This window comes from Acanthopagrus latus, chromosome 8 (genome assembly GCF_904848185.1).
Source record: "Acanthopagrus latus isolate v.2019 chromosome 8, fAcaLat1.1, whole genome shotgun sequence".
Lineage (NCBI taxonomy): Eukaryota > Metazoa > Chordata > Actinopteri > Spariformes > Sparidae > Acanthopagrus > Acanthopagrus latus.
Window position 1 is genome coordinate 7,574,205 of NC_051046.1, and position 27,342 is coordinate 7,601,546.

Here is a 27,342-nt window from a genome sequence, read left to right on the forward strand (position 1 = left end):
TGCTCCATAAGTTCCCCCCATTACAGCATCAATGGATTCACAATTACAGTAATCTGCAGCTCTCGGTCGCCGCTCTCTCCCCCCCAGCCCCCCCGCCGCTCTTTCACCTTCACTCACTCCTCTTCATCACCCTCATGTCCCTCCAATCTATCCTTCGCTCTCTCTCTCTCCCTATCTTTCAAACTCCAGAGTTTCTGCCACTCTGTTGTAAGCATTTGATCAAGAACAGCGACAAGGCTGGATGGGGGGATGGCCTGTGTAGGTATGTGCATGTGTGTGTGCATGTTAATGGATGAGAGTGTGACCAGATTGTGGGTATATGCATGCGCCTGTGTGTGTGTGAGAGAGAGTGAGAGGGGGAGAAAGAGATTAGTTAGATTACAGAGGCATCTATTTTTTTTTTACAGTCTCTGTGCTACTGTGGTGCCATCTCCTGGCAGGGAAGCACAACAGCCTTGACTTCATCCTACAGCAGGAGCAGGAGGGACTGGCCGGGATTTAACACAATTAGCATTCAGAGCACTCCGAAGGGGCCTTCAAAGAATATGAAGATTCAAAAAACATGAAGGAGAAATGCAATTCATAGATTGAAAAAACAAACCAAAAAAAACCATTTAATATAGTGACAGACATCATTAAAATCATTTCAAATATTTGCTGAAATTGGGTTTAACAGTTAGCATATTGGATAAGATGACATGGAATTGTATAGTGAATGCACATCATACACAGAAAATGACACGGTACTGTACAACCTGTGGAGTATAGCAGCTTGTATATGCATATTCGAGCGCACACATTGTCTCACACTCCCACCGACATCACGGAGCCACAATATAAAGTCGGCTCGATCATTTACACCCGCTTAAAAGAGGAGATGTGTTAATTTGCTTCCAGGGCCGTTCAGTCATCTCGGTGCAGCATCCATCACAGACAATGCAGTCACAGAGACCATCTCTTCTTTCCCCCGGTGACGAAGTTTGAAGTGACAGACTTTGTGACGCTAACGTCGAGAGTGGATTAGAATTGGAGGTCTGCCAAGGTCTGAGTGTGGGGAGAGGATAATTCATTCAGCTCGGGCTCAAACACACACACAAACACACACAAACACACACAAACACACACACACACACACACACACACACACACACGCTCCCTCTGCAGTTATTGTTTTGCATACTGACACTGCTGCAGGAAAACACATATACACAGACACGCATGATGAATTAGCGCGCAGGTTTAAAGGTGCAATATGTACTTAACCAAGATGATCACCAGAATGTGAACAAAAGGCCAGTCTGAAGTTGTGATGCCTTTGTGTTCTACTCAAGTTAGCATGCTAACCATTTAGCCCCAGCCTGCCCCAATATAAAGCGCCCGTGCTAGCGGCACAAACACAAGCGCTCCCACAGTGCCCTGAGCTGCAAGTGTCGAATGCTAACTGAAGGGCTAACTGAGCTAACAGTAGCTGAATTTAGCAGTTAGCCTGGTGAGATGCTGCCCCCTGTTTGTTTTTAGAATGAAATCAACAGGTTTCCAATTCTTCCATATTGCACTTTTGTTAGAAATGTTAGATTTTGTATATGAGTTTGTGTATACACATTGTTGTTACATGTTCTGCTTCTTGTCAAATTCTAATTGGGCTGCCCAGACAAACATTCCTTTTTATTAACACAGAATGCAAAGATCGTTATATACAGTCAGTGGCTTCGTTATAACATTAAAATGCTAAAAAAAAAAAAAAAAAAAAAAAAAAGTTTATTTGAGTGTTTCCGTACAGCTGACATCATTATGAGACAGAAAGCTGAAATGTAAATAACACACTGTACATCATTTATCTGCCTTCCACGACATTCATTCCTCTCGTCACAGATCTATAAGACCCAAATCGCCTTTAGAGTGTCACAAATACACTCATTAAAATACTATGTACAGTAAGGACCACTTTATTTAAGCCCCTGGAGATGCTCGGTAAGAGTGCCCTTAACATCGCCCTCCCACTGGATGGTTCTCTAAGTGGCCCATTGATGTACTCCGCCGAGGGGGCTGCTGAACCACTGCACTTTGGTGTTCAAAAACATTCAAGTAATGCCAGGAATCAAGATTATTCACATGCACACATACCACTCTGGTGGATTTGCTGCCAAAATAAAAACCATGAAAAATGGATTAAGACCAAATGTTTGTTTGCCCGGTCTGCTCCCAAGACATCTTTCTTTGTAACTGGGTCCCCTCCTTTTGCTAGTAGCTGCTTCGGCAGTTCATTTCCTATGTCTAAGATATATATATATATTTTTTAACTCTTCATAATGACTCTCAGAATCAGTACAATGTCTGATTAATGGTTTGTTCACAGTGTTACCCCCCATCCATTCATCTGTTAGTGGTGCATCCGCAGATCAGATTCTTATTGATCTGTGGGACTATGTAGGTATGAACAACATAGATACCAGGTGTCCTGAGTGCACTGCTGGATTTTACAGAAGTAGAGGCTGTGGGTTTGGTTTAGTCCGCGGGTTCTGTTTTATTCTCTACTGAGTCTCTAGATGGTTTCAGGGTTGGGGTAATATTTGAAGACCTTGTAGATCCACTGTGTATAGAAGGGCACGTTTATGAAGATGCCAGGCTGGTTGGCCCGAGCGCAGCCTCTGCCATGGACGCTCACTCCCACAATAACCTTGATGTCACCGTCCTGACACACTAGAGGGCCGCCGTAATCCCTCTGCAGGAGGAAAAAAAGAGAGATGGCACATTTTTCACCGTCACTGGTTGAGAAATGGCGATCAACACTGTTTGCATTCGCGACGGTGTTAAAAGAGAGCAAGATACATTGTCACAGCAACAGACTTTGCGTGAACATAGACAGCTCTCTTCCAAAGCCAGAGAACCACAAAACCGAAGCTCTGAACGCTGATGAAATTTTGTGCAACAGTCTCCAGCTGCTCTATTTACGATGGACTGGATGCTAAGCCTGTGGATTCAGTGAACATTTGTTTGAGATTTGGATCTTTGGATCAAGCTGAGCTTTGAAAGCGCTGCGTTGAACCAAGGCGCAAATACTCACAGAAACTCACACTGAGAACAATTACTTTAGCCGAGGGCTTTAAAGGCCCTACCAACAAGGGCTGAACACATGATCCAAACGCTAGTGTGGAGATTTCGTTGTGGTCAATGAAAACGCCTCACCCGGAAAAATAATATCAAACGAGTAACAGTTTACCTCACACACTCCCTCGTTCCTCTTGCCTCCTGCACAGATCTTGGTGCTGGTGATGTGGAGGTTCCCTCTGTGCATCTCTCTGCACCTCTCATTACTGACGATGGGCAGGTCGACCGCCTTCAGGACATCATCGTGGCCGGTGCCTGAAAGAGATCCAGATCGGACTTTATGGCATCTGTTCTGGTGGAGCACATGTAATGCAAATGCTACTGCTGTACTGTTGGAACTGTCTTCAACCTCGTCCGTCTGACTATTTGTTAGTTGGTGGTTTTCTCAGCAGGATTGCACAAAATCTACAGAGCAGATTTCCAGGAAACTTAGATGGAGGATGGTTCTGGGCCAAGAATAGACCCGGTTGACATTTGCTTCAGATACAGTTAGGGAACAATCGAGGAACTCTTTCTCAATTTCTTGGCTATCGAGTTTGGTATTAGATTAGTAGGGGACTGCTAGGCCTTGGCGGAGTTATGAGCTCTACTGAGTGCCATATTAGTTTTGTAATGTAACATAAACATAACATAGAGCAGTATCATATTCGGCACATTTCTATTCTAAAGAGCAAGGAGGAACGTCGTGGCAATCATGGAAATTCTTAACTTTTATTAAAAATATAAATCTTCCGTGATCCCATCTGTATATCAAGCCACCCAATAATACTGACCCAGAGTTGAGAAACATATGGCCTGAGCTCTACAGCAACCAATTATTTAAGAAAGGACTGTGTTATAATGTACTTTTGCACCTCCAGCTTTTATCATCTTGGAAAAAAACGAAACGAGAATAATCGAGGCCTGTTGCAAGGGAAATGCAAATACATGTGATATATTGGCAACCTGGGAGACCTGGAGAGTAAATTTAGATACAACAGCTGTAGTGGAAGTAGAATATAGAATATCAATACCTTTGGTCTCTCCCCATCCATACATTTTACAAAATCGTCCTTCTGGGATGGAGCACCCAGCCACAGGTAGCTGAATCGTGTGGACATTGTCTGCGGGGAGCGCGGGCCTGGAGGGTACAAAGCATGATCAACATCGCGCACACACACACACACACACACACACATATACATCAATATATCTTTGAGATTGTTTTTCCAGGCACTCACTTAGACAGCCTTATGAGGGCTAAACTGGAGCCCTCAGGACCACATATCACATGAGCTATGCTGACTTCCTGTCTGTTGGACCAGTCGGGAGCTCCCTCTCGAATATCAGAGACTCCCAGCCACACCCGATACTCGCTGAGGTCCGGCACACTGGAGGGGCACGAGACAGTTTTACTACTTAATAAAATATTCCACATTTATCAGGATGTGCGAACTCCTGCTGATCAGGACAGACGGTAGCAACTGAACTGAAGAGAGTTGGTGGGGCGCTTCCTCTTGAACACAGAAACACATATGAGCGGAACGAGTGACTCTTACATCTAACGCGCTGTGAATAAAGGGAGAGTTCAAGGTTCAAGCAATATTACATTAACGGCAGTGAGCGCTGAAGTTACTGTACCAGGAAGAGAAGCACTGTCTGTCAGTGAGCACCCACTCCTCTCGTATTAGTGAACCCCCACACCAGTGCATGGACCTGAAGAGAGCACAAAGCACAAATGGCACAATTAGTACGTTAAAATCTATAAAACATGGTAGGTCAGCAGTACTATGATACAATACAGTGTTGGTCCAGACTCACAAACGTAATCACGTCTCTTAACTTTGCAGAGGCTGTGCTGCAGGACTGACTGTGTATTGTAATATATGTCACTTTAAGAGTTGACAGCCATGCTAAATATAACTGGATTTTTAAAATTCTGTTTTATTGCATGCAATTTTTATACATTTTGCCAAAGGGCCAATGTCGACCTTCAGTAACAATTTAGAGCAGCCAGCAAATGTAACGCAACTTCCAAAAGCTGACATAAAATACGTGATTATTCTGCTGATGTGTCGAGTAAGTTCAGTAAGTTAAAGTAAAAAAACGCTCTATGGTTGATGAGGAGGGTCCAGGAAAAAGGGGATCAACTCTTGCTTCGCTGGACCTCGGGGGGAACAGTGATCTGGCCTTATCTGCAGACAGGTGAATTTTGCAGTCAAGGAATCTCATGTTAAACGCCATGAGACCAGTCGCAAATCCTCCAACAAGTTTACGGGTTTTCCTTTGTGGCCTTTAATCATTTGCTGGCTCCCTCAACTGGCATTCAAATCGTGAAAACTATGAGAGCGCCTGATCCAAACTAACTGAAGCTGATGTAAATGTGAGCTTTGCACGACTCGAAATTCCCCTTCTGATTGGCTTCTCGTTCTGTTTTATTTACGACACAGCTGATAATGAGTGTCGAGCATCAATGTCGTGACGGCAATGATTTAAAGCAAACAGAAATAAATCTCAAATTCTTTCAAATGTTTGGCGTGTGATGAGCAGAGCGGAGCAGCATCTGAGCACTTCCACTGAGGTTTTTTACGAAGGTTGGTCTGTCGAGATGTCCTATTGTTCTTCTTCAGTGGTAGTGGAAAATGTGTAGAATATTAAAAAGCACCGCCGCACCCTTTCTGTATGCTGACCATCCAGCTGCCGTCTGATATGCCCACCGGACCTCCTCCCACTATCCTGGTTCTCTTATGGACAAAACATCCAACGGATGACAGCTCACCTGGAAAGTGAACACACACACATACACACGCGCATTAATATTTCAGTATTACACCTCGTGTAATATACATTCGGTTTGTGACATGAATATGCATATAATATTTTGATTAGTGGTGACATATTGTTTACACAGTCACAGTGCAAGAGGCACTTGAGCTGCTAATGATCCAACACGATATCATCATTTAAAAACCATAAGCAGTCAAAGTGTCGAGGCCAGTCGTTAAAGTAATTGTTGAATACGTTCATACATCACACAAGTGTGATTGTAACTCTGTATGTCAAGAAATAAAGGGGTTCTTCATCTCTTCTTGAGCTATTATGTGCAAAACAGTGAATAACACAGACAGACCAACACACACTCCTATACACACACAGAGAGAAACAGATGTCACCATGGCAAATAATATCCTGCATCATGCACCATAATGGCTGGACATAAAAGGGATTCAATCAGAGTCACTGCCAACACCACTACTTGCCTCGGAGGCTATCAAACACAGATCAGCAGCTGAGCCGCACTCAAAATACGGACAGACAAAGCCGACGGAGACACTCACCCAGCGGAATGGAGTTCTGCGAAGCATCACCTGCACGGAGGAGAGGAGACAAACGGGATCAGGGAGTATTAAGTGCTACAAGATAAGAGGCGACCTCACACAGGGGGGTAATTTTCATACATCCTCGGCCACCTCACTTCACGAGGCAGCTGGATTTGCGGGATCACGTGATTGTGCAAATCCGTCTTGTCAGGCTTCAGGCTTCAGGCTTATGCGCTTGTGGCTCAACACACAGTGGTTGGAAACAACAGACTGATTCATCACAACTGGAGAATTTACTTTAAGGGATGGATTTATAAACTGGCTCCGCTGGTGGAAGGTCTGTCCTACTATTGATGTGACTGGTTGAAATAAGCTCACGATACACGGTGAAAGACGGATGATCAGTGCAATTACCTGCCGAGATTTATTCAAAAACGCCTTCTCTTTTTCTGTTTCCAGTGGCGCCTCTCCAGATGGTTCTGTGCAACAAACCAAACATCTGGGGGGCTTTAAATGAATGCAACACGCTTCAAAGAGGTCATATTGTGCTTTTTGGACTTTTGCCTTTCCTTTGCTGTGTCATGTAGCATTTTTGCGCACATAAAAAAGGTCTGCAAAGTGAAAATGCCACAAAGTCCACACCAAAGGAAGTCACTCTCCCACAGAAAACACTGCTGCACTGCCTGAAACACCTGCTTTGGAGTTGAGCCTTTACTTCCATAACTTAGGTGAGTCACTATGTAACATCCTGCTTGAAATGACCTGCCTTACTCTGCCTCTAATTGGCTCCATCCTGCCCGTTAAGTAATATGAATGTGCAAATCTCATTAAAGATTGACCAGAGCGAGATGTCTCACTCCACAGCCAAGACGCAGTGTGTAAAGGGGTGCTACAGCAATGCACCATATGAGGAAATAATAATGTGCTTGTTGAAAATTAAAATATGTAAACCTATTCTACTAGTACCAAATAAATTGTATGAACCTGGAAATTAGCATAATATGACCTCTTTAAATATTTCTACATTTAAACGTCTCAATATACATTTCCTATAGCTTCAAGTCAGCAACTGGCTTCCATTCATTTCTGTACAGTAGGAAAATAAATTAGCCCACTCTCATAACCCCTTTTATGATACTGTGAACATCACATTTAATTTGTTGTCCCCATTGCACTTTACGTGTGTGTGCGTGGCATTACCTCACAAAATTAACGAGGCTTCGCGAAGATGCCTAACAGGCAATCATAATAAAACTTTCTAGACAGCGGCATTGTTTGCTAAATTATGAGTTACGTTGTAAAGTGTAAGCATAGTGCAGCAAATGGCCTAAACCTTGCAAAGGCACTGGTTTGGTCATCAACAGCTGATAATAATATTCTGCAAAAAAAGTGTTTTATTGGCCAGAAGAACTGTGGATATGTGTGTAGATTTGATTTAATGACACCAACACAGAGACATGATCGAAGACACAGACACACACACACACACATGCACATGCACAGACACACACACACACACACACACAAATGCAGTCACGATGCCTCTGGCTCTCGGTCCATGTGGGAATAGTTAGAAGGAAGGAGCCCTCCCTTGTCTTCCGGATGAGTTGTGAATCTCCTCTGACACACACTGACCTGCGGGTGTAGACAGATCTACACACTGCGAATAAAGTGTGTGCGCACACGTGTGTGTGTGTGTGTGTAAGCGAGACGGACCACCAGACGGAGCGCAAACACTTCCACACACAAGTTCCATCTTGGATCAGGAAGTACAACAAACTTTCAATTTCACAGCCCCACAGATTTTTTTCCCCTCGCTGTGTGTCCCCGTGTGTGTTTGTGTGCGTCTGTGGAGGTACACCGCGGACACGTTTCCATTCACTCACATGGTTTTACATGGCAGTAGTCCCAGGGAATGGCAGAGTTGTTGGTGTAACACCAGGGACCGTGTTTGTCTTTGTCAGGGTTGCGGCAGTAGCTTCCCTCCAAGCTGGCGATCTGCACGCCCCTCTCGCCACTGGACACACACACACAAGCACAAAGAGATTCAATAACTTCAGACGATTTTCCAAACAATTGAAGCCAGATAATTTGCCTGTTGATGAGACTGAAAAAGGATTTGTGTGTGATTTATAACTATTAGTAAAAAAGCTGAACAAATTTAGCCAGATAGGATCTGGACAGTGGGGCTACACAGCTGTGTAGGCTCTGTCTCTCTGGACCGAGATAAGAAGGGGATCTGTGAGGGAATTACTCACTGAGACAATACGCATCCACCTACTCTCACATATTTAATACATGCTCATGCAGACAGATCCCACACATGACAGTGTTTTCATAAGAATTTTAAAACGGCGGAGCTCTTTCCCACACTGAATTCCATGACCGATAAGGAGTACAGTTGTGAGGTAAAAAGGGAGACACAGAGGGGAAAGGGATGCTGGGTACCAAATCACAACAATCCGCAGTTCTAAATCTGTGTTGCGTGTGTTGTATTTCCAGCAGCTAGCTCTCGCTGTGACTCCCTAACCCCGACTTCTGACCCCTGGGCAAGAGCCAGGCGTCGGAGCTGATTGGCTTTGAAGTGTTCTTGCAGAGGAGGGGCTTGGGGTCAAAGGTGAGGAGTAAAGTGTATATCCCCCAGCCGAGTTATCACTGGGAGCCATTCCTGCCGAGTTAGGTCATCTTCAGGGAAACACTTCTCTAGCCGTTTAGGAGACGTCGGAGAGGCGAGTCACGGCACCCGCAGGAGCCGTTTTCTCCTTTGAGAAACAAGAGGCCTGACTTGATCCGCTAACAACAATGGGACTTAACTAGAGGTCAATAACAGGGCGCCTCCCCGCACTAACCAGCACGTCTCAGGTTCGCACACATGGCTCTGGAAAAACACAGGCACCTTCGCCTGCACTGTGAGGCTGTCGTGCACAAGCTTGTATCACGAAGAACATATTTTTGCAACATTCTCTCTCCTGTTGAAACCCATGAAATCTGCATATTTTCCACTCATCATCAGCGGTTTGTCTTTGATCCAATTGTGCTTTAAAAAGGAAAAACTGTTTCGGTTCTCTGATGGGTTTCTAGAACTGTGTGACATCTTGATCTCTATGTTAGGCCGGGGCACTCCCTTGCGGTTTATTGGCGGCGCAGGTCTGTTTTGTACATCACAGTGGAGTTTGGGAAAGTTATTAGGTCGGAGAGTGGCGGGGATCGAGTGGGCCGACCTGTTGCTGTGGTCTCTCCAGGGAGCACAGGGCAGGTTTGATCTAGTCCTTGACTGCTCTCCTTGGTAATTTTCTCCAAAGCCCTCGTAGCAGTCTGCATTTGGACACAAAGAGAAAAATAAAGTGAGACAGGCATTCCAGACACATATGTCATGTCTTTACGAACAAGCAGCTTTGAACAAAAACATGCACAATAGACAGTCTTAGTCCCCTACAAACCTGCAAAGCCGCGACAATAGGTTTTGTGAATATTTTGATGTACAGCATTGTTGTACTACAGACTAATAACACTGAGGGATATTCAATTAGATGCAAAAGGATAAAAATAACTTTCTGAGCTATTGTGGTTGACATGGGATCTAGAATCTAGCTGGGAACACAAAGAAAGTCGTCCACAGTGATGCCATAGAAAAATCCTGGTCATAAATTAGGTTTGGAAGCTGTCTGTCACCCTGCATCTCATTTCTATATGGGAACATATTCAGTCCTCGAGGTTAGACCACAACGCAACCTCAGAGAGGGTTTATAATCCCAACGGCAAGGCCATATAATCTCAAAAGACATATCCCTGAGATCCCTCGGGAAATTTGCATTTGTGTACTCAGCCATAGATCTACATCTTTTGCTTCCAAATCTCTCGCTACCCCAGAAAGAATCCCATCCAGAACTAATCCTTCTACTCCATCTTTCACTGTCCAGTGAGACCTGACGATCCTGAGCGGCTGTCAGAGTTTGTTTATGTGAGGCGCGGTGGTCAGTCCTTCCCACAGCCCTATATGGCTTCGGTTCTACCACAGGGACGGAGACAAAGTGGTTATGAGCCAATACGTGCGGTTACAGGGTCTCTTGTGAACTCCACGGTCCACAGAATATGAAAATGCAGAATATTACTGTGCTTCAGAATGTAGAGAAAATCTGCTTTTCCTTTTTTTTTTGCTGTTTTTGAATGTGTCAGATGAAGCTGTTGGGTCTCTCACCGCTGGGCTTGTTTTGGGTGCCGCACTGAGGGATGTTGGTGCAGAACATCGTGCGGACTCTTGGGTCCATCGTGAAGCACCAGGGGGATTCTTGGCCATCTGGATTCCGACAGTAGTTTTCTCTCAGGTCTCTGGAAAACACAGAGAAAGTCATCCAGTAATCTGCTATAAGTGCATGCAGGTGGGCGTGCGAGCGGACGCGTGTCTTATGTGAGAGTCTGACTCACTTGCAGGGGTAGGCTTGAGGTATGAATGTGTGGTTATGGGGATACTGAGAGTCCCAGCGTTGGCAGCTGAGTCCAGTGGGCACCAGATCCACTGTCCCTCTGTAACCCTCTCCTCCGCCCTGGTAACACTCGGTCGTTTCCACCACATTACTTTTAGGAGGCGTTTCTGGAAAACAGTTCAACAATATTTTAAGGGGCGGCTGACATTGGTTAAGGTAACAATCATATTTATGTTCGCTTATATAACGCATGTGAAAGGAAAAAAGGTTTAATTGAGGTCATATCATAGTTCTTCAGCCTTTTCCAACAACCAGAGCTTATGCATATTTAACAGGGCAATAAAACAAAACCAACAAAACAAAAAAGAACATGGCATTTAAGAGTTGAGATCTTGTCAACATCCCAGAAAGCAAGCGTTTATATTTCCACATTTGCTGGCCATGCTGCTCTTTTCTCCAAAACATCCGCTCAGTGGCCTTTAAGGCACAAGTACACAATGAAAACACTGATAAAAAAAAAAAAAAAATCAGTGGAAAGCTGATGCCCTAAACAGAAAGGAACATTCAAAAGACAATGTTTGCTTTCACCAACTGAGAAAGCATTTTCAAGTTCAGCCCCAAACCAAAAATTCATGTTTTATACTCTCACCTGTAGTGCTTTTTGTCCATATCGATTGTTTTGCAGTGATTTGCAGAGATTTTTGAGATCCTGGCTGTTAAGATGTCTGCCTCCTCTCAAACATAATGGAACATGATGGCACTCAGCCTGTGGTGCTCAAAATGCCAAGAAAATAAATTTGAAATGCTCAACAGCGAGGTCTCAATTACTCAAAATATTTCACAGACCTCATTGTCAGCAGTAGGACGTATTTTCTGTCTTATTTCCGCAGAACTGCACCCGCCGACCGAGTCATCACACGAACGGAAGTGTGCATTCACTCATGGGCAATAAGCTAGCAAACCTTACAGCTCAGTTGAGGAGGACGCCATTAATGTTTACATCCTGCGATGTTTTCTGTCTAATTCTTTTCTGCGGGTGGATACAGCTGTTGGGTGGAGTTTGGTAGAAACTTCAAGAGAATTCGGCAGGTTATCTCCTAAACCTGGCAACTGTCACCAAAATAATCGAGATGGATTAACAGCACCATGGTAAGAGGAAAATATGTATTTTTGATTTGGGGTTGAACTGTACCATTGACGTTATTGAAATCTACGAAAAGACGTGATAGACGTGATACCTCAAATGTATCGATTTATCTTCTTTGAAATACACAAATATTGGATGATGTGTAAATGCAGGGAACTGCACAGACACAGGTATCATTCCAGCGGTGTCACAACTGGCGATCCCCAAAATCTACCTCATCACATGTGCTTGTACTGAAAATAAAGGATATTTGTCAAAACTAATCTGGTTTGCTAACTCGTGCTGCTATTTTTGCACAAAAGAGGCAAAGACGCGGTGGTTGAAATGGTGGATGGAGAGATGTGGGAAGCAAAGACTGAACTGCAGGGAGAGCTGGAGTTAAGTGAACTTTGTGAGAGTGAGGCGAACTTCACATGAACTGTGGCACTGCACCGAGACCTCGATGAACCCGACTGTAGATTACATAATGATACTCGGACATGTGTGGCACACCGTACACTTGGCCCTGTGCCACCCTGCATGCCATTCTTTTATCATTTCTCGCCCACACAAATGTGATGGTGAGGTCTACTGGATTTTATCACAGAACTGTCAGCAAAGAACAGTTTGGACTGGAACAAACTTGAGACATCAACTGGTCCCAGAAATGACAGTGTCTCCACGCTCTCAGGTCTCATGAAAGTTGCTAATAACGTTCCTTTAGACAGTGATTTGTCACTGAGGAAATGGTTGGTGTGAGAGTCTTTGACAAGACGAATGGCTTACAGTCTCAATGTTTTTGCCACCTGCTCTCCACAGAATAGCTCACTCTGTGGGTTATGAAGACCTACAGTATAATGAGGCAGATATAGCCAAAAGTGGAGGAAAAAAAAAAAAACAAGACAGGAAATCCCATCTGCTCTGTTTCTCTCTAGAACGGCTGCTCATTACACACGAGTCACACAAGTTCATTAGCCCGAACATTGTGCGTGATTGTACCCGGCAATGTGCGGAGCTGCAGATCTTCCAAGACTCTAAAACAGACATTTTCTGCCCCATACAATACGTCTAAAAATAGACGTGCACTAGTTGTGACAGTAAACAAAAGAGCAGGCCTCGACAAAAGAACACTTTGTCTCTCCGTCTCTTGCTCTCTCCTCTCTGCCTTGTTTTGATTAAGACTAACTGGGTCGTAAACTTGGTCTGTTCCCAACAAACTCCCATATCAGAGACCCAGAGAGAGAGACTGAGAGGCAGAGAGAGCAAGAGAGACAGAGAGAGAGAGAGAGAGAGAGGGGGCAATTTTTAGAGGGGAAAGAGCAGGAGGGGGGGGAGCAGTGAATCACTGGGTCCACATGGAGGAGTGCCATCTAGTAAACATGGTGCCAGGGCTGCTGATGATTTTAGCAGGCAAACAGGCCAGTTGCAGACTCAGGAGAGCGAGGCCGAGCCCAACAATAACACCAGAGCTCTCTCTGTTTTATGTTCTCGCGGACCACAGTGGCTGAATCACTGACTCGTCACTGATTATGGGTCAGCTAAGAACACAGAGTAGCTGCAGCTTTAGGTGCAAAGACACACGGAAACACAAAGCCAGACATGACACGTGCACCTCGCTCGTACACATCAATCGCGCTGCTTGCGCCGAGTGTGTGAGGTGGAATGAAAGCGATCTGCTTGTAGTGTGTGTGTGACCCCTCGTGTTGCGTCTGTGTGTGTAACGGGAGGTTAATGCAGAGCAGTAACTGATCCCCGAGCAGTTTGACCGCCACACATAAGAGCTGGCATAGAACAATAAACAGCAGGCCAGCGGCGCAAGGGGGGCGAAATAAACATTCTGGCTATTAGAGGAGACATAACAGAGAGCCAAGCCCAAGAAGGGTGTGTGTGTGTGTATGTGAGGGGTTTGTATGTGTGTGTTTCTTTACTATCAGCCAATGAAAAGGAGAGGAGTGGTAAAATTAAAGGGAACGGGAAGTTATGAATTCTGGTCAAGTCGGTCACACTTCACGGGCCTGTGCCGAATACAAACACGCCCAATGAACACGCATGAGAGTCGCTAATGCATTCGACCACAACACAAACAAACACAAGAGCATGCTTACCACAAACTTTGATGTCGCAGTACTCCCAGGGTGTGTTTGGGTCCGTCGTAAAGCACCAGGGTCTGTGGCGCCCGTCTGGGTTCCTACAGTAGTTGTCGTCCAGGCCTTTGTCAGGAAACCTAACACAAAGCACAGAGCAGTGCAACAACCTCAGTGTATAGACAAAAGTACATATACCTTTGAAGGGCCCATAGCACAACTCTCTAACTTGGAGGTAAGTAAGAGCGGCAGAAAAACACTAATTGTCACATCATTCTCAAAGCCCGGAGGTAGAACCGTGTTTTAACTTTCCCTCTGAATCCTTGGGAGAACACGACAGGAGCGGAGAGACAATCCACCATCGCACGCAACAGAGGCATTAATAACTGGAACGGCGCGAGGACTCCATCTGCGAATCTACTCAGAGCTCAGGGGAGCGAGGGAGATAATAGGCCGCGCCACTACAGGTGTTCGACAGTAAGTCATCCCAGAGTCCCGCATCCCTCCAGGCCTCCAGCTTCCAGGCGCGCAGTATCGGGCTGTGGGACCCTCCCCCCCCCATCCATTACATTAGTGCTATGAGCAGTCTGGGACCTCGTTTACACAAACACCAAGATGATTAAGGATGTGTTAACGAGTCTCCACTAATCCAGACCACCTGCCGTCCGAGTATCTGGAGCACTCTCCTGACGCCGACGCACGCAGCAAAGAAAGAGCATGCAAAGAATACTAATGCGGACTACAACATACTGCCTCTTTACCATAGGTGTGAGCTTATCTCGGTCTGCTTTATAATCTACCGAGACCTTGAAAGGAATTTTGGCCAATTAAGTCAGACCGGGGAGTTTTCCCAGCATAGTGCTGCTAAACACATGCAATTACGCACTGGATTCAGATAGCATTCCTTAAGGGAAAAGCACACTGGTGGATTCCAGATCATTTCATCTCCAGAGTTAGTCACAAGAAATGACTTGACGAACTTATTACTGCATAAACTATTCTCATACTTACTGTTATTAAATTATGCATCCGTGTGTGGGCTTAAGTGTGATTCAGCGTGCTCAGTTTAGTGTGATGCTGAGTGATGCAGTTAGACATGGACGTACAGTATTGCGTGTGTGTGTGTGTTAGTGTGTGTGTGTGTGTGTTACCTCTTTGGGTGATACAGGTGTTTGTGTGGATCATCCAGGTCCCAGCGCTGGCATTCCTTTCCACTTTCTGTGTGGTCCATTGGCCCTCTGTAATCTTCCCCATTACAGTTCATACACTCGACTGTGCAGCAGCGACACACACACGCACGCACACACACACACACAGACACACCAAATGAGAGCTTAGAGGAACATGGAATCAATCTATCAAAAATCAGTGTCCTCTCTTCGCCGAATCAGTGGCTTATATTTCTGTTAGAGGACTCGTAGCACAAAAAAAAAAAGACCTCCAACCGAATCCTCATGGGCGCAGAATGAATCTAAATCATTACACTTTTAGTAGTATAGTTATGGGCTGACAGGGCAATAAACTTGGATCATCCACTTTAATACATTTCAGGTCGTAATTTTATTCCCCAAAGTGGTTACGCAACATTTTGCAATAATACCTTTCATAAAGACCTGTTAGGTCTGCCTAAAGTTCAGACATTATGTATAAACACACTGACTGCATGGAAGCGCACACTGTGTGTCACACTGATGAAGGCGAGGCACTGCGCTGTTGCATGGCGAGTAGCACACACTGTCTGGCGTAAACAAAAGACAGCACGCAGATTAAAAACAGATGTTTATGAGCCCGCCGCTGTCATGTCAGAGCACATTTAATACCACTGGCTGAACGCTCATAAGTGTGTGTGTGTGTGTGTGTGTATGTGTGTGTGTCTCACTGTGTATGTTTCCCATTATGAGCAGCTAATTTTTTTGGAGAGACCCTTCCAGTGATTTTCTTCTGAATGAACGCAGGCTTTCCATCAAAAATACAAAACTCATTATCTCGGCTGTACAACTCGTGATAACCCGGTGGGACTCCACATGTGAGCTGGAGAGCGAGAAGGATTCCCATCCTGTCTTATCAACCCACAGCCTGGTTCCTCATTACTGTGAGCTGGTGTCATACATGCGGAGGGAACAAGCCCTCTGACAGCATCACTCCCCAGGGATTAGATAACAGAGGTCATTATCATCCCCTTCTCCAGGAGTAGGTCGGTGCCTGACAGTAACATCGTGTGATATAACATGCATGCTGAAACACTGGTGGGAAAGTATTTTCCTTTCATCGCAGCCAGATAATATCAAATTTTGTACTCAAACTCAACAGTTTCCTCCTATTTCTGCCACACGGCTCGACAGAATGTCTCAGAAATGTATCTTTAGGAGACGACAGGGGATTAATATCCTCTAACATTCCAGCACACCAGCCTCTTTAGGTTCAAACCATGATATATATATATAAAAAACATATAAAGGTTTAACCTGATGGAATGAGAAAGGACAGCATAAACTGAACCACACACCTGGAAACAGCTGCAGCTGGGCTCAGTGCCCCCCTCCCCCCAACACACACACACACACACACACACACACACACACACACACACACACACACACACATACGCACACAGATGTAGAGCAGAGCCAGTGTTGCTTAGTCCAAGGCGCTGTGTGATTGCCTAATTTTCTGCAGCTCATTTCAGAATATCAAGCTTCAAATGGTGAAGCAATTTGCAATGTGAAATGGGCATCATTTTAAGAGTAATGCCTGCTCACAAGAATATTGTGTGTGTGTGTGTGTGTGTGTGTGCGTGTGTGTGTGGGTGTGTGGCCTACCTTGTGAACACTGTGGTATGCCGCACTCCTGGTGTCTGAGGTGTGGCCGGGGGTCAGTGGTGAAGCACCACGGGCCGACAGTGGAGTTGTCTGGGTTGCGACAGTAGTTTTCTCTGAGGTCCTTCTTCCTGAACCTCTTCGACATGAATCTGTCAGAAGCAGAGCCGCAGTTACACAAAGAGACACAGGTACAAAGACCCGTCGCCAAATATTGCAGCTGCCACGCAGAGCGAGCTCCTTTTTGAAAAAGCCAAGGCCACAGTTTCTCTTGTGTCCTTTCATCTCTGGCAGAATGACAAATCCTCTACTCACGCTGCTTAGCTCTGACGGCTGAAACCTGCCTCTCAACATGACCAGTGAAAACTAACAAGCGTAAAAAGTTACTGATGGCACCGCTCAAGGGTCGAAGCTGTCGATGACATGGTGTTATTAATGAGCAAAAACATGTAGAAGCAATGTTAGTTTTCCATGAGGCTGGTTCTGAACGTAGTGTAAACACGCTGACAAATGACTCATATCTTCTACATCAGGCGAGCACATGGCTGCGGTCACCGCTTATGATGACGGACCTGGCGTGCTCTTTGAGTCAAGCCGTGTTTTTCCACATGATGATGAAAAGATAAAGTTTGTTTGACTGGAGTGGGTAATGACAGCGACAGACATGAGAAGGCCTTTTACTGCGCAATCAAAAAAAACAGAGGAGAAACCTTTCACTGATAAAAAAACGCAATTTGTTCTTGTTACTGTGTGTGTGTGTGTGTGTGTGTGTCTGAGTCAGTCAGAGTTTCCCATGCCTGTAAGTCGACTGATAAAACATACAAAGCGCCTGGGTTTAATTACCTGATCTACAGAGACGTTAATAGCAGTCTGATAGAGCAGGTTCAAGGGAGGTACAAACGTACGCTGCCCTCTTTGATTCGTCTGCTCACTACAAAGCCTTTCAAAGTCATTTAATACCGCTGAGTGGAAGGGGAGGGAGAGCCAAGGATGTAGAATAAGGTTCAAAGATAAGAAAAAGGTCTTAGATGAAGTGTCATGGGTAATGTTCCATGATGTGTATTAATATGTGAAACAAGATTACATTTGATCTTTATTTCACTGGTATTTTCTCCTCAGTTCTCCTCAGTGTCCTCCCCTGACAAAAAATATTACACTGGTCTTTTCATTCTAATGAAGATGATGGGATAAGATAATGCACTGGTAATATATTTTGAATGTAAACCTCTGAATAACTTTAACTGTATTTCATTCCATGTAATCTAATAATAATAGTGGAGTCACTTGTGGCATGCTTTCTTGTGTTCATGTATTTTGGGTTATTACTGAATAAGCTGCACTGTGAAATAGATCTACATGCCTTGGTGCTCCAAAAACACATCAGTTTTCTCGATACTATATTCCACCACTGTCTGAAACACTCTGTTTTAGCTCCTGTCTCTTTAAGGCCCCACCCCCTACCAAATACCCAGTCTCCTCCGATTGGTCAGCTCACACATGCCTGCTAACATCAACAGAGTTGTTGTGCTAAATCAATTCTTAAGGGCCAAACTAGTCACCAGGCATACATGTTGCAAATGCGTCACATAGTGACATGGTGTGATGTCACAAAGTCACGGAATTAACGGCGGGACTACTGAGGAGGCGTTTAAGGAGCAGTGGAAAGGGGAAAAGAAGAAAAAAGCATAATACCACTAAGATAAACAACATCTATAGTAGACTGCAGTGATGTAAAGTAACTATGTGCATTTACTCAAGTACTGTGCTCAATCTTGTACTGTTCACTTGAATAATTCCATTTAATGTTACTATATACTTTATCTCAGCTACATTTCAGAGGGAAATATTGAAGTTTTTACTAAGCTACATATATTTGATACCACCAGTTACTTTAAAGATTCAAATTATTATACTAACTATTATCAGCCAATATGATATGATATATTATCATGATAGTGGTTAAATGATGCAGGACTTTCACTTGTAACAGAGTACTTCTACTCTGTGGTATTGATGCTTGTTTTTGTAGCCTGAATGTGAGACTGAATCCTTTTATTGGACATGTTTGCAAAGGATTAATGTTGTTATCTCGTCACTTACCAGGCAATTACTGAAGATCAGCGCAAATTTAATGTTCACAGTCTTTGAGAAGGCGTTGCCTCATTCGCATCTTTTCTTTCTAAACTCCACTTAATTGGCTCGTTTTTCTTTTTGGGAGCTGCACTGTATCAGAAAGTATGCCAGCATATTGAGGGAAAAAAATGAGCTTTAACTAGGAATGTAGCTGGGGGATGTACCTGCAGCTTAACCAAAAGCTGCACATTAGATATGATCCTAATCCCGACACACACACACACACACACACACACACACACACACACCCCTAGCACCTAGATAAACAGGAGGGGCACAGCAGGAAATGATCTGTGACTCTGTAAAGCATTACAATGAGGTCAGTTCTGATGAATGGCTGCTCCCATGGGCCTAATCAACCCCTAATATATCATACTCATATACACATACACACGCGTACAGAATAGCCCCTAGCTTCTTGCTAATTTAAGCACAAACAGGCTAACAGTAAGACTCACCTTTGGAACGACGTTGACACTGTGGTTAAAAGTACATCGGATGCTTACTTGTGTTCATGAGGGATGGGAGAGGACCAAGCCTGGCACAGGATCCCGCTCACTGTCACCGACCTCCGCCCCCTGTAGCTCTGACCCGTACCCACAATGCACTCCCTAACATAGTCTGAAAGAGAGACAGAGAGAGAGAAAAAGGGACCAAATGAGAGCCGAACAGAGCGAGGATGTGGACGAGCCAACAACCTGACCGCCTGTGTACACGGAGCCAGTGTGGATGATGAAGAAAACAGACAGAGGGAGATGTTCGGCTATAATGCGGAGCTTAACAAGGCCACAACAATGCCAAAAAGCCGAGTCTGTTTTTCTAATCTTCTGCAAAACATTTGGATCCAGGCGAATTGGGCTACACGGCTCGCATGTTCACTGTTGTGGCCGTCGGAATCAAATGGGGTGGGGGTTTCCACCGTTTACACAAACACTGCTTAATGACAGAAAATGGACCATAATGCGCTGCGACACAATAAACAAGACAATGGTCCTTGCCCTTCCTTGACTTTCTCCTGAGGGACTGCGAAGCACGAATCGCTCTGAAAATTGCCAATTACAGAGTCATAAAATCCTAAACCAGCTAAAACATGTCTCTGATTTGAAGTGACCAATGCAGAGTTTTTCTCTTTTTTTTCCTGATAGAAATAAATGTAGACAGGAGGGGACAGAAGGGGAGCGGGAGAGTAGAAACAGCAGAGGGCACCTTTCTTCTGGTAGAGTTGGTAGTTGAAGTCCTGCTGGCTCTGAGCTCCTGGTGAGTTCCTGTCGAACGACAGCCACTGGCATTTCCTGTTTTTATGATCATAGAGGAACGCTCTGGAGAATAAGGAGGAAAGGACAGGAAAAGGAGGAAGAGGCGAAGTAAATAATGGTCAGTTTTATATAACTTCTTGACACATAAAAGTGACCCGGGATAATTTACAACCCTGTTACATGAGCATGCGATGCAGTCAGGAGTCCTGTCTAACCAGACAAACAAGAGACAATTATACGTGTGAAAAGCTTAATTAAAGACCTTGAGGAGCCACTATTTAACTCTCTCTGTATTTACAGCAATTAACACTGTGGGAGAGCTACCTTATCTGCACCTCAAGGGGGAATGCTGGTAAGTACAGGCATACCTGCAGGTGAAGGGGAGCCTCCTGTTGCGGCTGCAGGCTTTAGCACACTTGGCCATGCTCAGCTTCTTGCTTTTGGTCAGCTGGGAGGCATCGGGAGACGTCACAACCAGTCGCGTGCCGTCAGTCTTCTGGTAGTCCTGGAGCGCATTTCTTCTGCCCTCTGATACATAATCATAGAACATGTTCGTGACCACTCAGGGGACATTTACACAAGTTTGTCTGGCGCTGGTCAGAAATCGGTAGACAGTTCGCCCGTCTACTTTACGGTTTGTTCCGTCTAGATTTACCTTTATCCGTCCTGTGATCTCCTGACATAAAGAATGTTGAGCTAAATTTCTGTAAAAGGTGCCACACAAGTTAAATTATTATTATTATCATTATAATGACACATGCACACAAACACACAGGCGAACCCTCCTCCGTGGGGAGGCAATGTGATATTCTGCTAATGAGTCGGGCCGGACTGAGAACACTGGGCAACTGCATAACAATGTGTGAATTAGTCTGCTTTAACTGTTATTAATCTACAGCAGCTAATAGGATGCACAGTCATTTGTCACTGCCAGGCTGTAACACACACACACACACACACACACACACACACACACACACACACACACACACACACACACACAAACAGAAGAGCACACACTATAACTTACCTCAGGGAACCACATGAAATTACACACTATATCAGTGTGCAGACATGGTAAAATGTCCACACAAGTAAGGTGGGATGTCAAGTCCACATAAGTATAGCAAACAAACACACACACAAACACATACACACACACGCCCACACTTTGAGGGGACTCGGCTCTGGGAGTGCTGTGTCTCAGATGATTGCAGGTTCTCTCTAAAAATCAAAGAGCCACTTAGACATTTACATTTAGACAGAAAACTCACCACCTACTTCTTTCCCCTCCGCCCACCTGTTTCAACTCTCTGCCTATATGCACTTCAGTAGATTCAGGAGATTTTTTGTATCAACACAGAGAAACAACTGTTCTTTTGTGTCTGTTGGAAAGGTGCCCACGGAGCTGTTCCTGTGAATTCCTGGAATAAACAAAACACGCAAAACAAGAGGACGACAGCAGAACGCAGAGCCGGTGTGTGTTTTCATATTCGGCAGCCTATTTGGGTGTTTTGGGGGGGATGAAGAACAACCTGAGGATCGCACCAGGACCGGGCGGCATCATGTTTTGTCCGATCCGCAACTTGAGTTCACCGGCTCGGCAGTTTTTTTTTTTCTCTCTGCCTGAGTGCCTACGCGCAATGAGGCGCAAAATCGCACTCTGTTAGGCGACTACAGGATGAATGAGCCGCTAATTTGATTTGCACACGGGTGATTTTGCGGGTTGCACCTATTCACTTCATCACGGAGAGGATTTTAATCAGGCGATCCGGTCACATAATGTACGTCCTAACGCGTCCCTATGCGGTGGAATGCGCACTACAGCAAGAGTTGATACTAAAAAATAAATAAATCCTCTGCTGGATCATCAGTGTTGGCAAAAGCATCGTTTCCATTTCAGCCCGCAAGCTGCTTATTTTCTTCTCGGACTGGCAAACTTATGAAATGTTGTCCTGACACTTGGAGAACACTGTCTTCCTGAATATTAAATGCGCAAAAATAAATGAAAACAAAAAATAGAAGAGAAATCAAACATCCTCACATACACTGTAAAGACTCGTGCTGTGCAGAGACTGACGTGATATTACAGAGATAGACTACAGCACACACACACACACACACACACACACACACACACACACACACAAAGTTCTACTAAAGCTCGTCCTAACTAGTGTTTGACAGTCACGGTGCGCCGAACCAAACCCGTTCGGCACCATCTCTCCAGCACCATCAGGGAGCGAGCCGAGCCAAACTTACCAGAACAAGAGATGATGACGAGTCCGAGAACGATCTTGTAAATCCACATCGCCGCGTCACAGAACAACAGCCTCAGACCCCGAATTCTGTTTCAGACAAAAAATGCGTGTCCGCCGCGCTGCCTGCCGGACTGTAACCGGGAGATGTTGCTTCCACCACTGCACAGATGATGCGTCTCCTCTCTAAAGTACTTCCTCGCCTCCCTCGTTACCTCCCTCCCTCGCTCTCCGTGCGTGTGGATGAGTTTATCACTCTCTCTCTCTCTCTCTCTCTCTCTCTCTCTCTCTCTCCCTCTCTCGCTTTGTTTCGCTGTGTCTCTCCATCCATCTGCGCCCCTGTCCACTTTTCAATTAAGCGTTTTTTATTGGTCTGAGAGTCTCATGCGATATTGCTAAAGAGTCTGTGCGTGTGGCACAAAAAAGAAAAAAAAAATAGTATCCTTATCAGCGCATGATCTGTATGTAACTGTGTGTGTTTGTGTATCTGTCAGAAGGCGTTTACTGACAGACTACAAAGCATAAGAAAACACTGAAAAACCCATTCACTTTCTTCTCTTTATGTTTCTTTGTCTAACTTTATTCTGCCACCAGTGACAGACTCAGGATGTTTGAGGGGCAGGGGCGCAGAAATGAAAAGGGCACCAGCTGTATGCTGTGGGGCACCAGCATGACAAAAGGGCACTGAAAAGGCACCATAGAATGAACTGATCCATGTTTCTCCATTTGAAGACCACGCTAAAGGACACTTTATCATGTTTTCCCCACTGTAAGAGCACCTTTAGGGGCACTTAATCATGCTTTCTCCATTTGAAGACCATCCTAGAGGGCACTTTATCATGTTTTATCTCCAACAGGAGCATCCGACAGGGCACTTTCGCAGAGCAGTCCCTTGCACCAGTGTTTTTTATTCCATCTATACCATTCAAAACCTATAAGGAACCTATTAAATAGCATCCTATACATAGACAACTTACACTTTCTCCTCAGAATGTAACACAGTTCTCACAGTGTCTGAGCTGGAGAGCTGAGATTCAGACTCAGTGAATCAGATATCGGCAGGCACTTGTCAGCGATGGGACACTCAGTGGGGATGTAATATAGGCAGTGGGTGAGGGGAATGTGTGTGGTTGTTTATGCTACTTTCCTCCCCCCCGGTGTCAGATAAGAAGTGGTGTTACCCTTCAGTGGGGGGGGTGGATGAGGACAAGACATCCCAATCCATCTCTTGGGTGTCATCTCTACTTCCAGCGATGACAGCGCGAGATAGGAGACAGGGACACTTAGCCGGCCTTTCGCATTTACTCTAAACATTTCTGATGGGCTCTTGCAGTCCGGTGACAGCCGGTAAATAGAAATCGCACCAGTTTAGATTGAGAGTTGCTTTATTGTGGGGAACCCCCCCCCCCTCGGTATTTCCTTTAAACTAACACCATGTGCACCAAACAAAACAGAGGAATAGATGGATAAATACGCAGGAGGAGACGGACTCCATCTCTATCTCCTCTCTGGTTCAATGACTAATGCTCCTGCGGCTTCCTGAGAGGACCACAGAGTCATTCGCAATAAGAAACAATCAGCCATGAGTCAGATACTTTCACTGGAGCGGAGCACCAGTCTCCTTGTTTTCTCTTTATCTCCCCCTTTTCCTCCAACCTTCCCTTACAGTGCAAACACATGAAACACGACCACATGCGCAGACAAACACGCATTTGAACACTTTTTTTTTTTTCTCCCTCTCTGTCTTTTCCACTCGCAAAAACAGGCCTGCTCGCACATAACGAGCAGCAGATGACTGGATAACCTTCACCAGTTTGAGCTCTCGTAGCAAAAAAAAAAAAAAAAAAAAGCCCTCATCACCGCAATCTCATTACTGACTCTCCTCGCAAGAATCCAGTGGGTGTTTTTCACCGCGTCCGCGAGAGAGCCACGGCTTCTGCGAGGAGATGGAAATTAGAGAGACCCAGTAGCCCACTGCTAGCGCAAAGGAGTGCCGTCACCATTCGAGACTCCTCACATCTGCAGCTGGTTACTGCCAGAAACTTCATATCTTCGGGCAGCTGGTTAATGGAGGGAGGAAGTTCAGTGGGAGATGGAGATGATATGGTGAAATGAAGAGGTCGATGCTAGATGAAGAGCGATGTGAGGAAAAATGGGAACGACTGTGGCCGAGGACGGTACAATGCAGAGCAGTGTCCCCGAGCCGGCTCCCGTCTTGAGTGCATACTTGCGGGGAGCGCGGAGTATTAATAGACTTCCTGCAGATTTTGTTTGGAAGTTTAGTGTGCATCGTGCGCTATTAAATCCTCCGTGCATGTGTGTGTACGTATGTGTCCATACGGGCGATCATTTTTCATCTGCAGCAAATTAGCTGGAGCTCATTGCGACCTCTAATCGTTGCAGCCTCCCTTCCAGACTTCAGCCATGTGACCTTACGTACAAGAGATGGAGTGGAATGGAACACTGAGAGAACAGATGACAGGAATAGGAGACGCAGTTTGATTGGAGACAGGGAGAGATAAGGGGGAAGGATCGAGGAAATATGGGAGCGCGGAGAGTTGGTGGCTTAGGTATTTCACCCTAATGAGTAAAGGAAGACATGTAAGGTTTTTGTGTTTGTGTGTGTGTGCTTGTGTGTGTGTCTTGGGGTTAGTGATGACAGCGGTGGCCCTGGATGCTGTAAACACAGATACTGTGTCAAGAGATCACCCTTTTAAACAAACACACACTTCCTGTTGTCAGTGCCTGTGATGTAGTCACTGCTCGTAATTGAGACCTGCTGACAGTTACTGGTAACACAAATAAACTACGCGCGCACACAATCTGTCCACACAAACAGTTTGGAAGTACGGCCGCATCGCATAAAAAACAAGTGCTAAACCAGACTTTTCATCGCAGCCCAGTGTTCACATTTCCGTTTGATTTTTCCGATTGCGACAGTGAATTCAAAAAAAGAAAGAAAAAAGAAAGAAAAAAGTCGAAGAGTGGGCAGCAGATGCAAATGCAAAGCTGGAGTTTTAACATATCTTCATTATCATGCACATTAGCGGACTGAGTCGCTGACACATCCCTAGAAATAGCTTTAAAGAGGATCAGAGGACCATAACCAGAAACCACTCAATATGGCATTGATTTTGCTTTCAGATAATTCACTCTCTAACTGCAAAACAACTGCTTCCCTCATCGTCACTGACACGCTGAAACTTACACCATCGATCACAGAAAGTGGAGAGCCGGGCTTCACCGATGACTCATCTTTGATGTGCTGAATCATTTCAAATCCAAGTTGTCGTGTCTGCAGATGTGTCTCGCAAACTGCATGACTTCTTTCACTTTACTTTTTTTTTTTTTTTTTTTTTAAACTTTTCTGAGTAAAACTTACAAGACACTTTCTGAAATGGCATTCAGTTTCTCGGCGGCCTTTCTAGCTGACACTCTGTATTAAGGTATTTCTCGTGTCGAAAGTCTCAGAACAACGCCGACCGCCTCAGTTCAACATTCAGTTCACAGTCCTCATTCAGCCTTTTGTCTGTGCCCCCTGCCTGTGTTTATGGGTGTTGATGTGAACGTTTGCGACCGAGCCTTGGAACAATTGATCAACAAAATGGCCTTGTGAGTTTGTATATCCACGCAAACCATAACTGTTTAAATGACACATCCTCTAGCACGGTACACATGAAGTGTGTCGCACAAACACATCAACATCCCACACGCAGCCTATTGTGCCGGCCCGCTGACACTAGATGTCAGTCACTCGAAAGTGCACGAAAACTGAGGCAACACACACGAATAGCCCATGTTTACATACACAACCTATATTTATGTGATGTATTGTAAAGGAAGGACCATTTCGTACTATTGTCTCGCTTTCGGATACAAGTGTTTGTTTTTGAAGCGACCCTCCTGACCACAGTGGTCTATAGTCGTATCGATCCATCACTTTTGGACTTATTAATTAGAGAAAATGACAAATTTGTCACCACCCATACGCAATTTAAACCCATGAAGTCCAGTGTTTGAAGTCGCCCTCCAGCCAAAAGTGTGTTTCTCTTTTTCTTAATACTGTTGAGTGTTGAATCTTCACTGTGTGGAATGATGTATGTGTAGAATCTGACACTTAAAAAGCTCTTTTCACATTGTTTTTCCTGAAAGTGGGAAGTTTCTATGTGCTCACTGAAAATCTGATTTTAATGGGCGAGCCTATAAACACCATTTGCGACATCACAAGTAGTTTGGAAGCCAATCCTGGTCCAATTTTCAGCCTGCAGCAAGGTTGAAAACCTCAAGCCTCCATTGAGATTTTTCACTAAGTCATCTTGTGTCAAGCAGTTAAACTTGTAATTTGAAAACTATTTGCATATTCACATGTTCGGGAATGTTTCACGGAGAAGAGACATGTTCTAGTTCTTGTTTTTCCAGCAAACAAGCGCGTCTGACACACCTCAGAGAGCGCACGTGTGACGGGGATCTTTTCACATTTCATTTCATCATATCTAGAAACTGGCTTCAAGTGAACCACTTGGAGTAAAAACACAATGTAGAAGTCCAATATGCTCAACATGCACATAAAATAAAACCAAGGAAGGAAGCAAAACACAGCCTGAGGACGAGGGGAAAGGGGAGAGTGGCTCTTAAAATAGCGCCTAGACCTGTGTTTCCTCATTTCTTACACATCTGCTAACAGTCAGCTTGTCTTGTCTGATGCTTACTGCTAATTTACCCCCGCATGACTCACGCAGAACTGGAGACACACAGGGGAGGGAGGCTAGTCGGCACAATTAAAGAGCAAAGGGGAGAAAAAAAGCTGCTCTGGGGCAGCAGGTACATTTCATCCCACA

At 44.9% G+C, this 27,342-nt stretch overlaps 1 protein-coding gene across 2 annotated transcripts; it reads right to left on the reverse strand.

The window, feature by feature from the left end:
- Positions 1-630: 630 nt before the first annotated feature.
- LOC119025110 (hepatocyte growth factor) lies at positions 631-22,708 on the reverse strand. 2 transcript variants are annotated; one of them, XM_037108467.1, is made up of 18 exons: positions 22,509-22,708; positions 20,615-20,774; positions 20,197-20,309; positions 19,497-19,611; positions 16,861-17,009; positions 15,193-15,313; positions 14,063-14,181; positions 10,833-10,998; positions 10,606-10,736; positions 9,629-9,722; positions 8,294-8,424; positions 6,426-6,455; positions 5,761-5,866; positions 4,729-4,803; positions 4,329-4,478; positions 4,122-4,228; positions 3,221-3,363; positions 631-2,722 (listed from the first exon to the last, which is right to left on the reverse strand). In XM_037108467.1, the coding sequence occupies exons 1-18, from the start codon at positions 22,555-22,557 to the stop codon at positions 2,543-2,545; spliced, it is 2,139 nt and encodes a 712-aa protein (XP_036964362.1). In that variant the 5' UTR covers positions 22,558-22,708; the 3' UTR covers positions 631-2,542. The 2 variants fall into 2 exon arrangements, with proteins under 2 accessions (XP_036964362.1, XP_036964363.1); XM_037108468.1 differs by lacking the exon at positions 22,509-22,708 and adding an exon at positions 20,902-20,944.
- Positions 22,709-27,342: the final 4,634 nt, after the last annotated feature.

What these genes read in the sequence shown, in the direction of transcription:
- LOC119025110 (XM_037108467.1), bottom strand. Translation starts at nt 22,557, where the DNA reads ATGTGGATTTACAAGATCGTTCTCGGACTCGTCATCATCTCTTGTTCT. An exon ending in CACCCAAAACAAGCCCAGCG is followed by an intron (nt 9,723 to 10,605) that starts GTGAGAGACCCA and finishes GTCCAAATGCAG; the next exon opens with ACTGCTACGAGGGCTTTGGA. An exon ending in CTACTGCCATGTAAAACCAT is followed by an intron (nt 6,456 to 8,293) that starts GTGAGTGAATGG and finishes TCCTCCGTGCAG; the next exon opens with GTGATGCTTCGCAGAACTCC.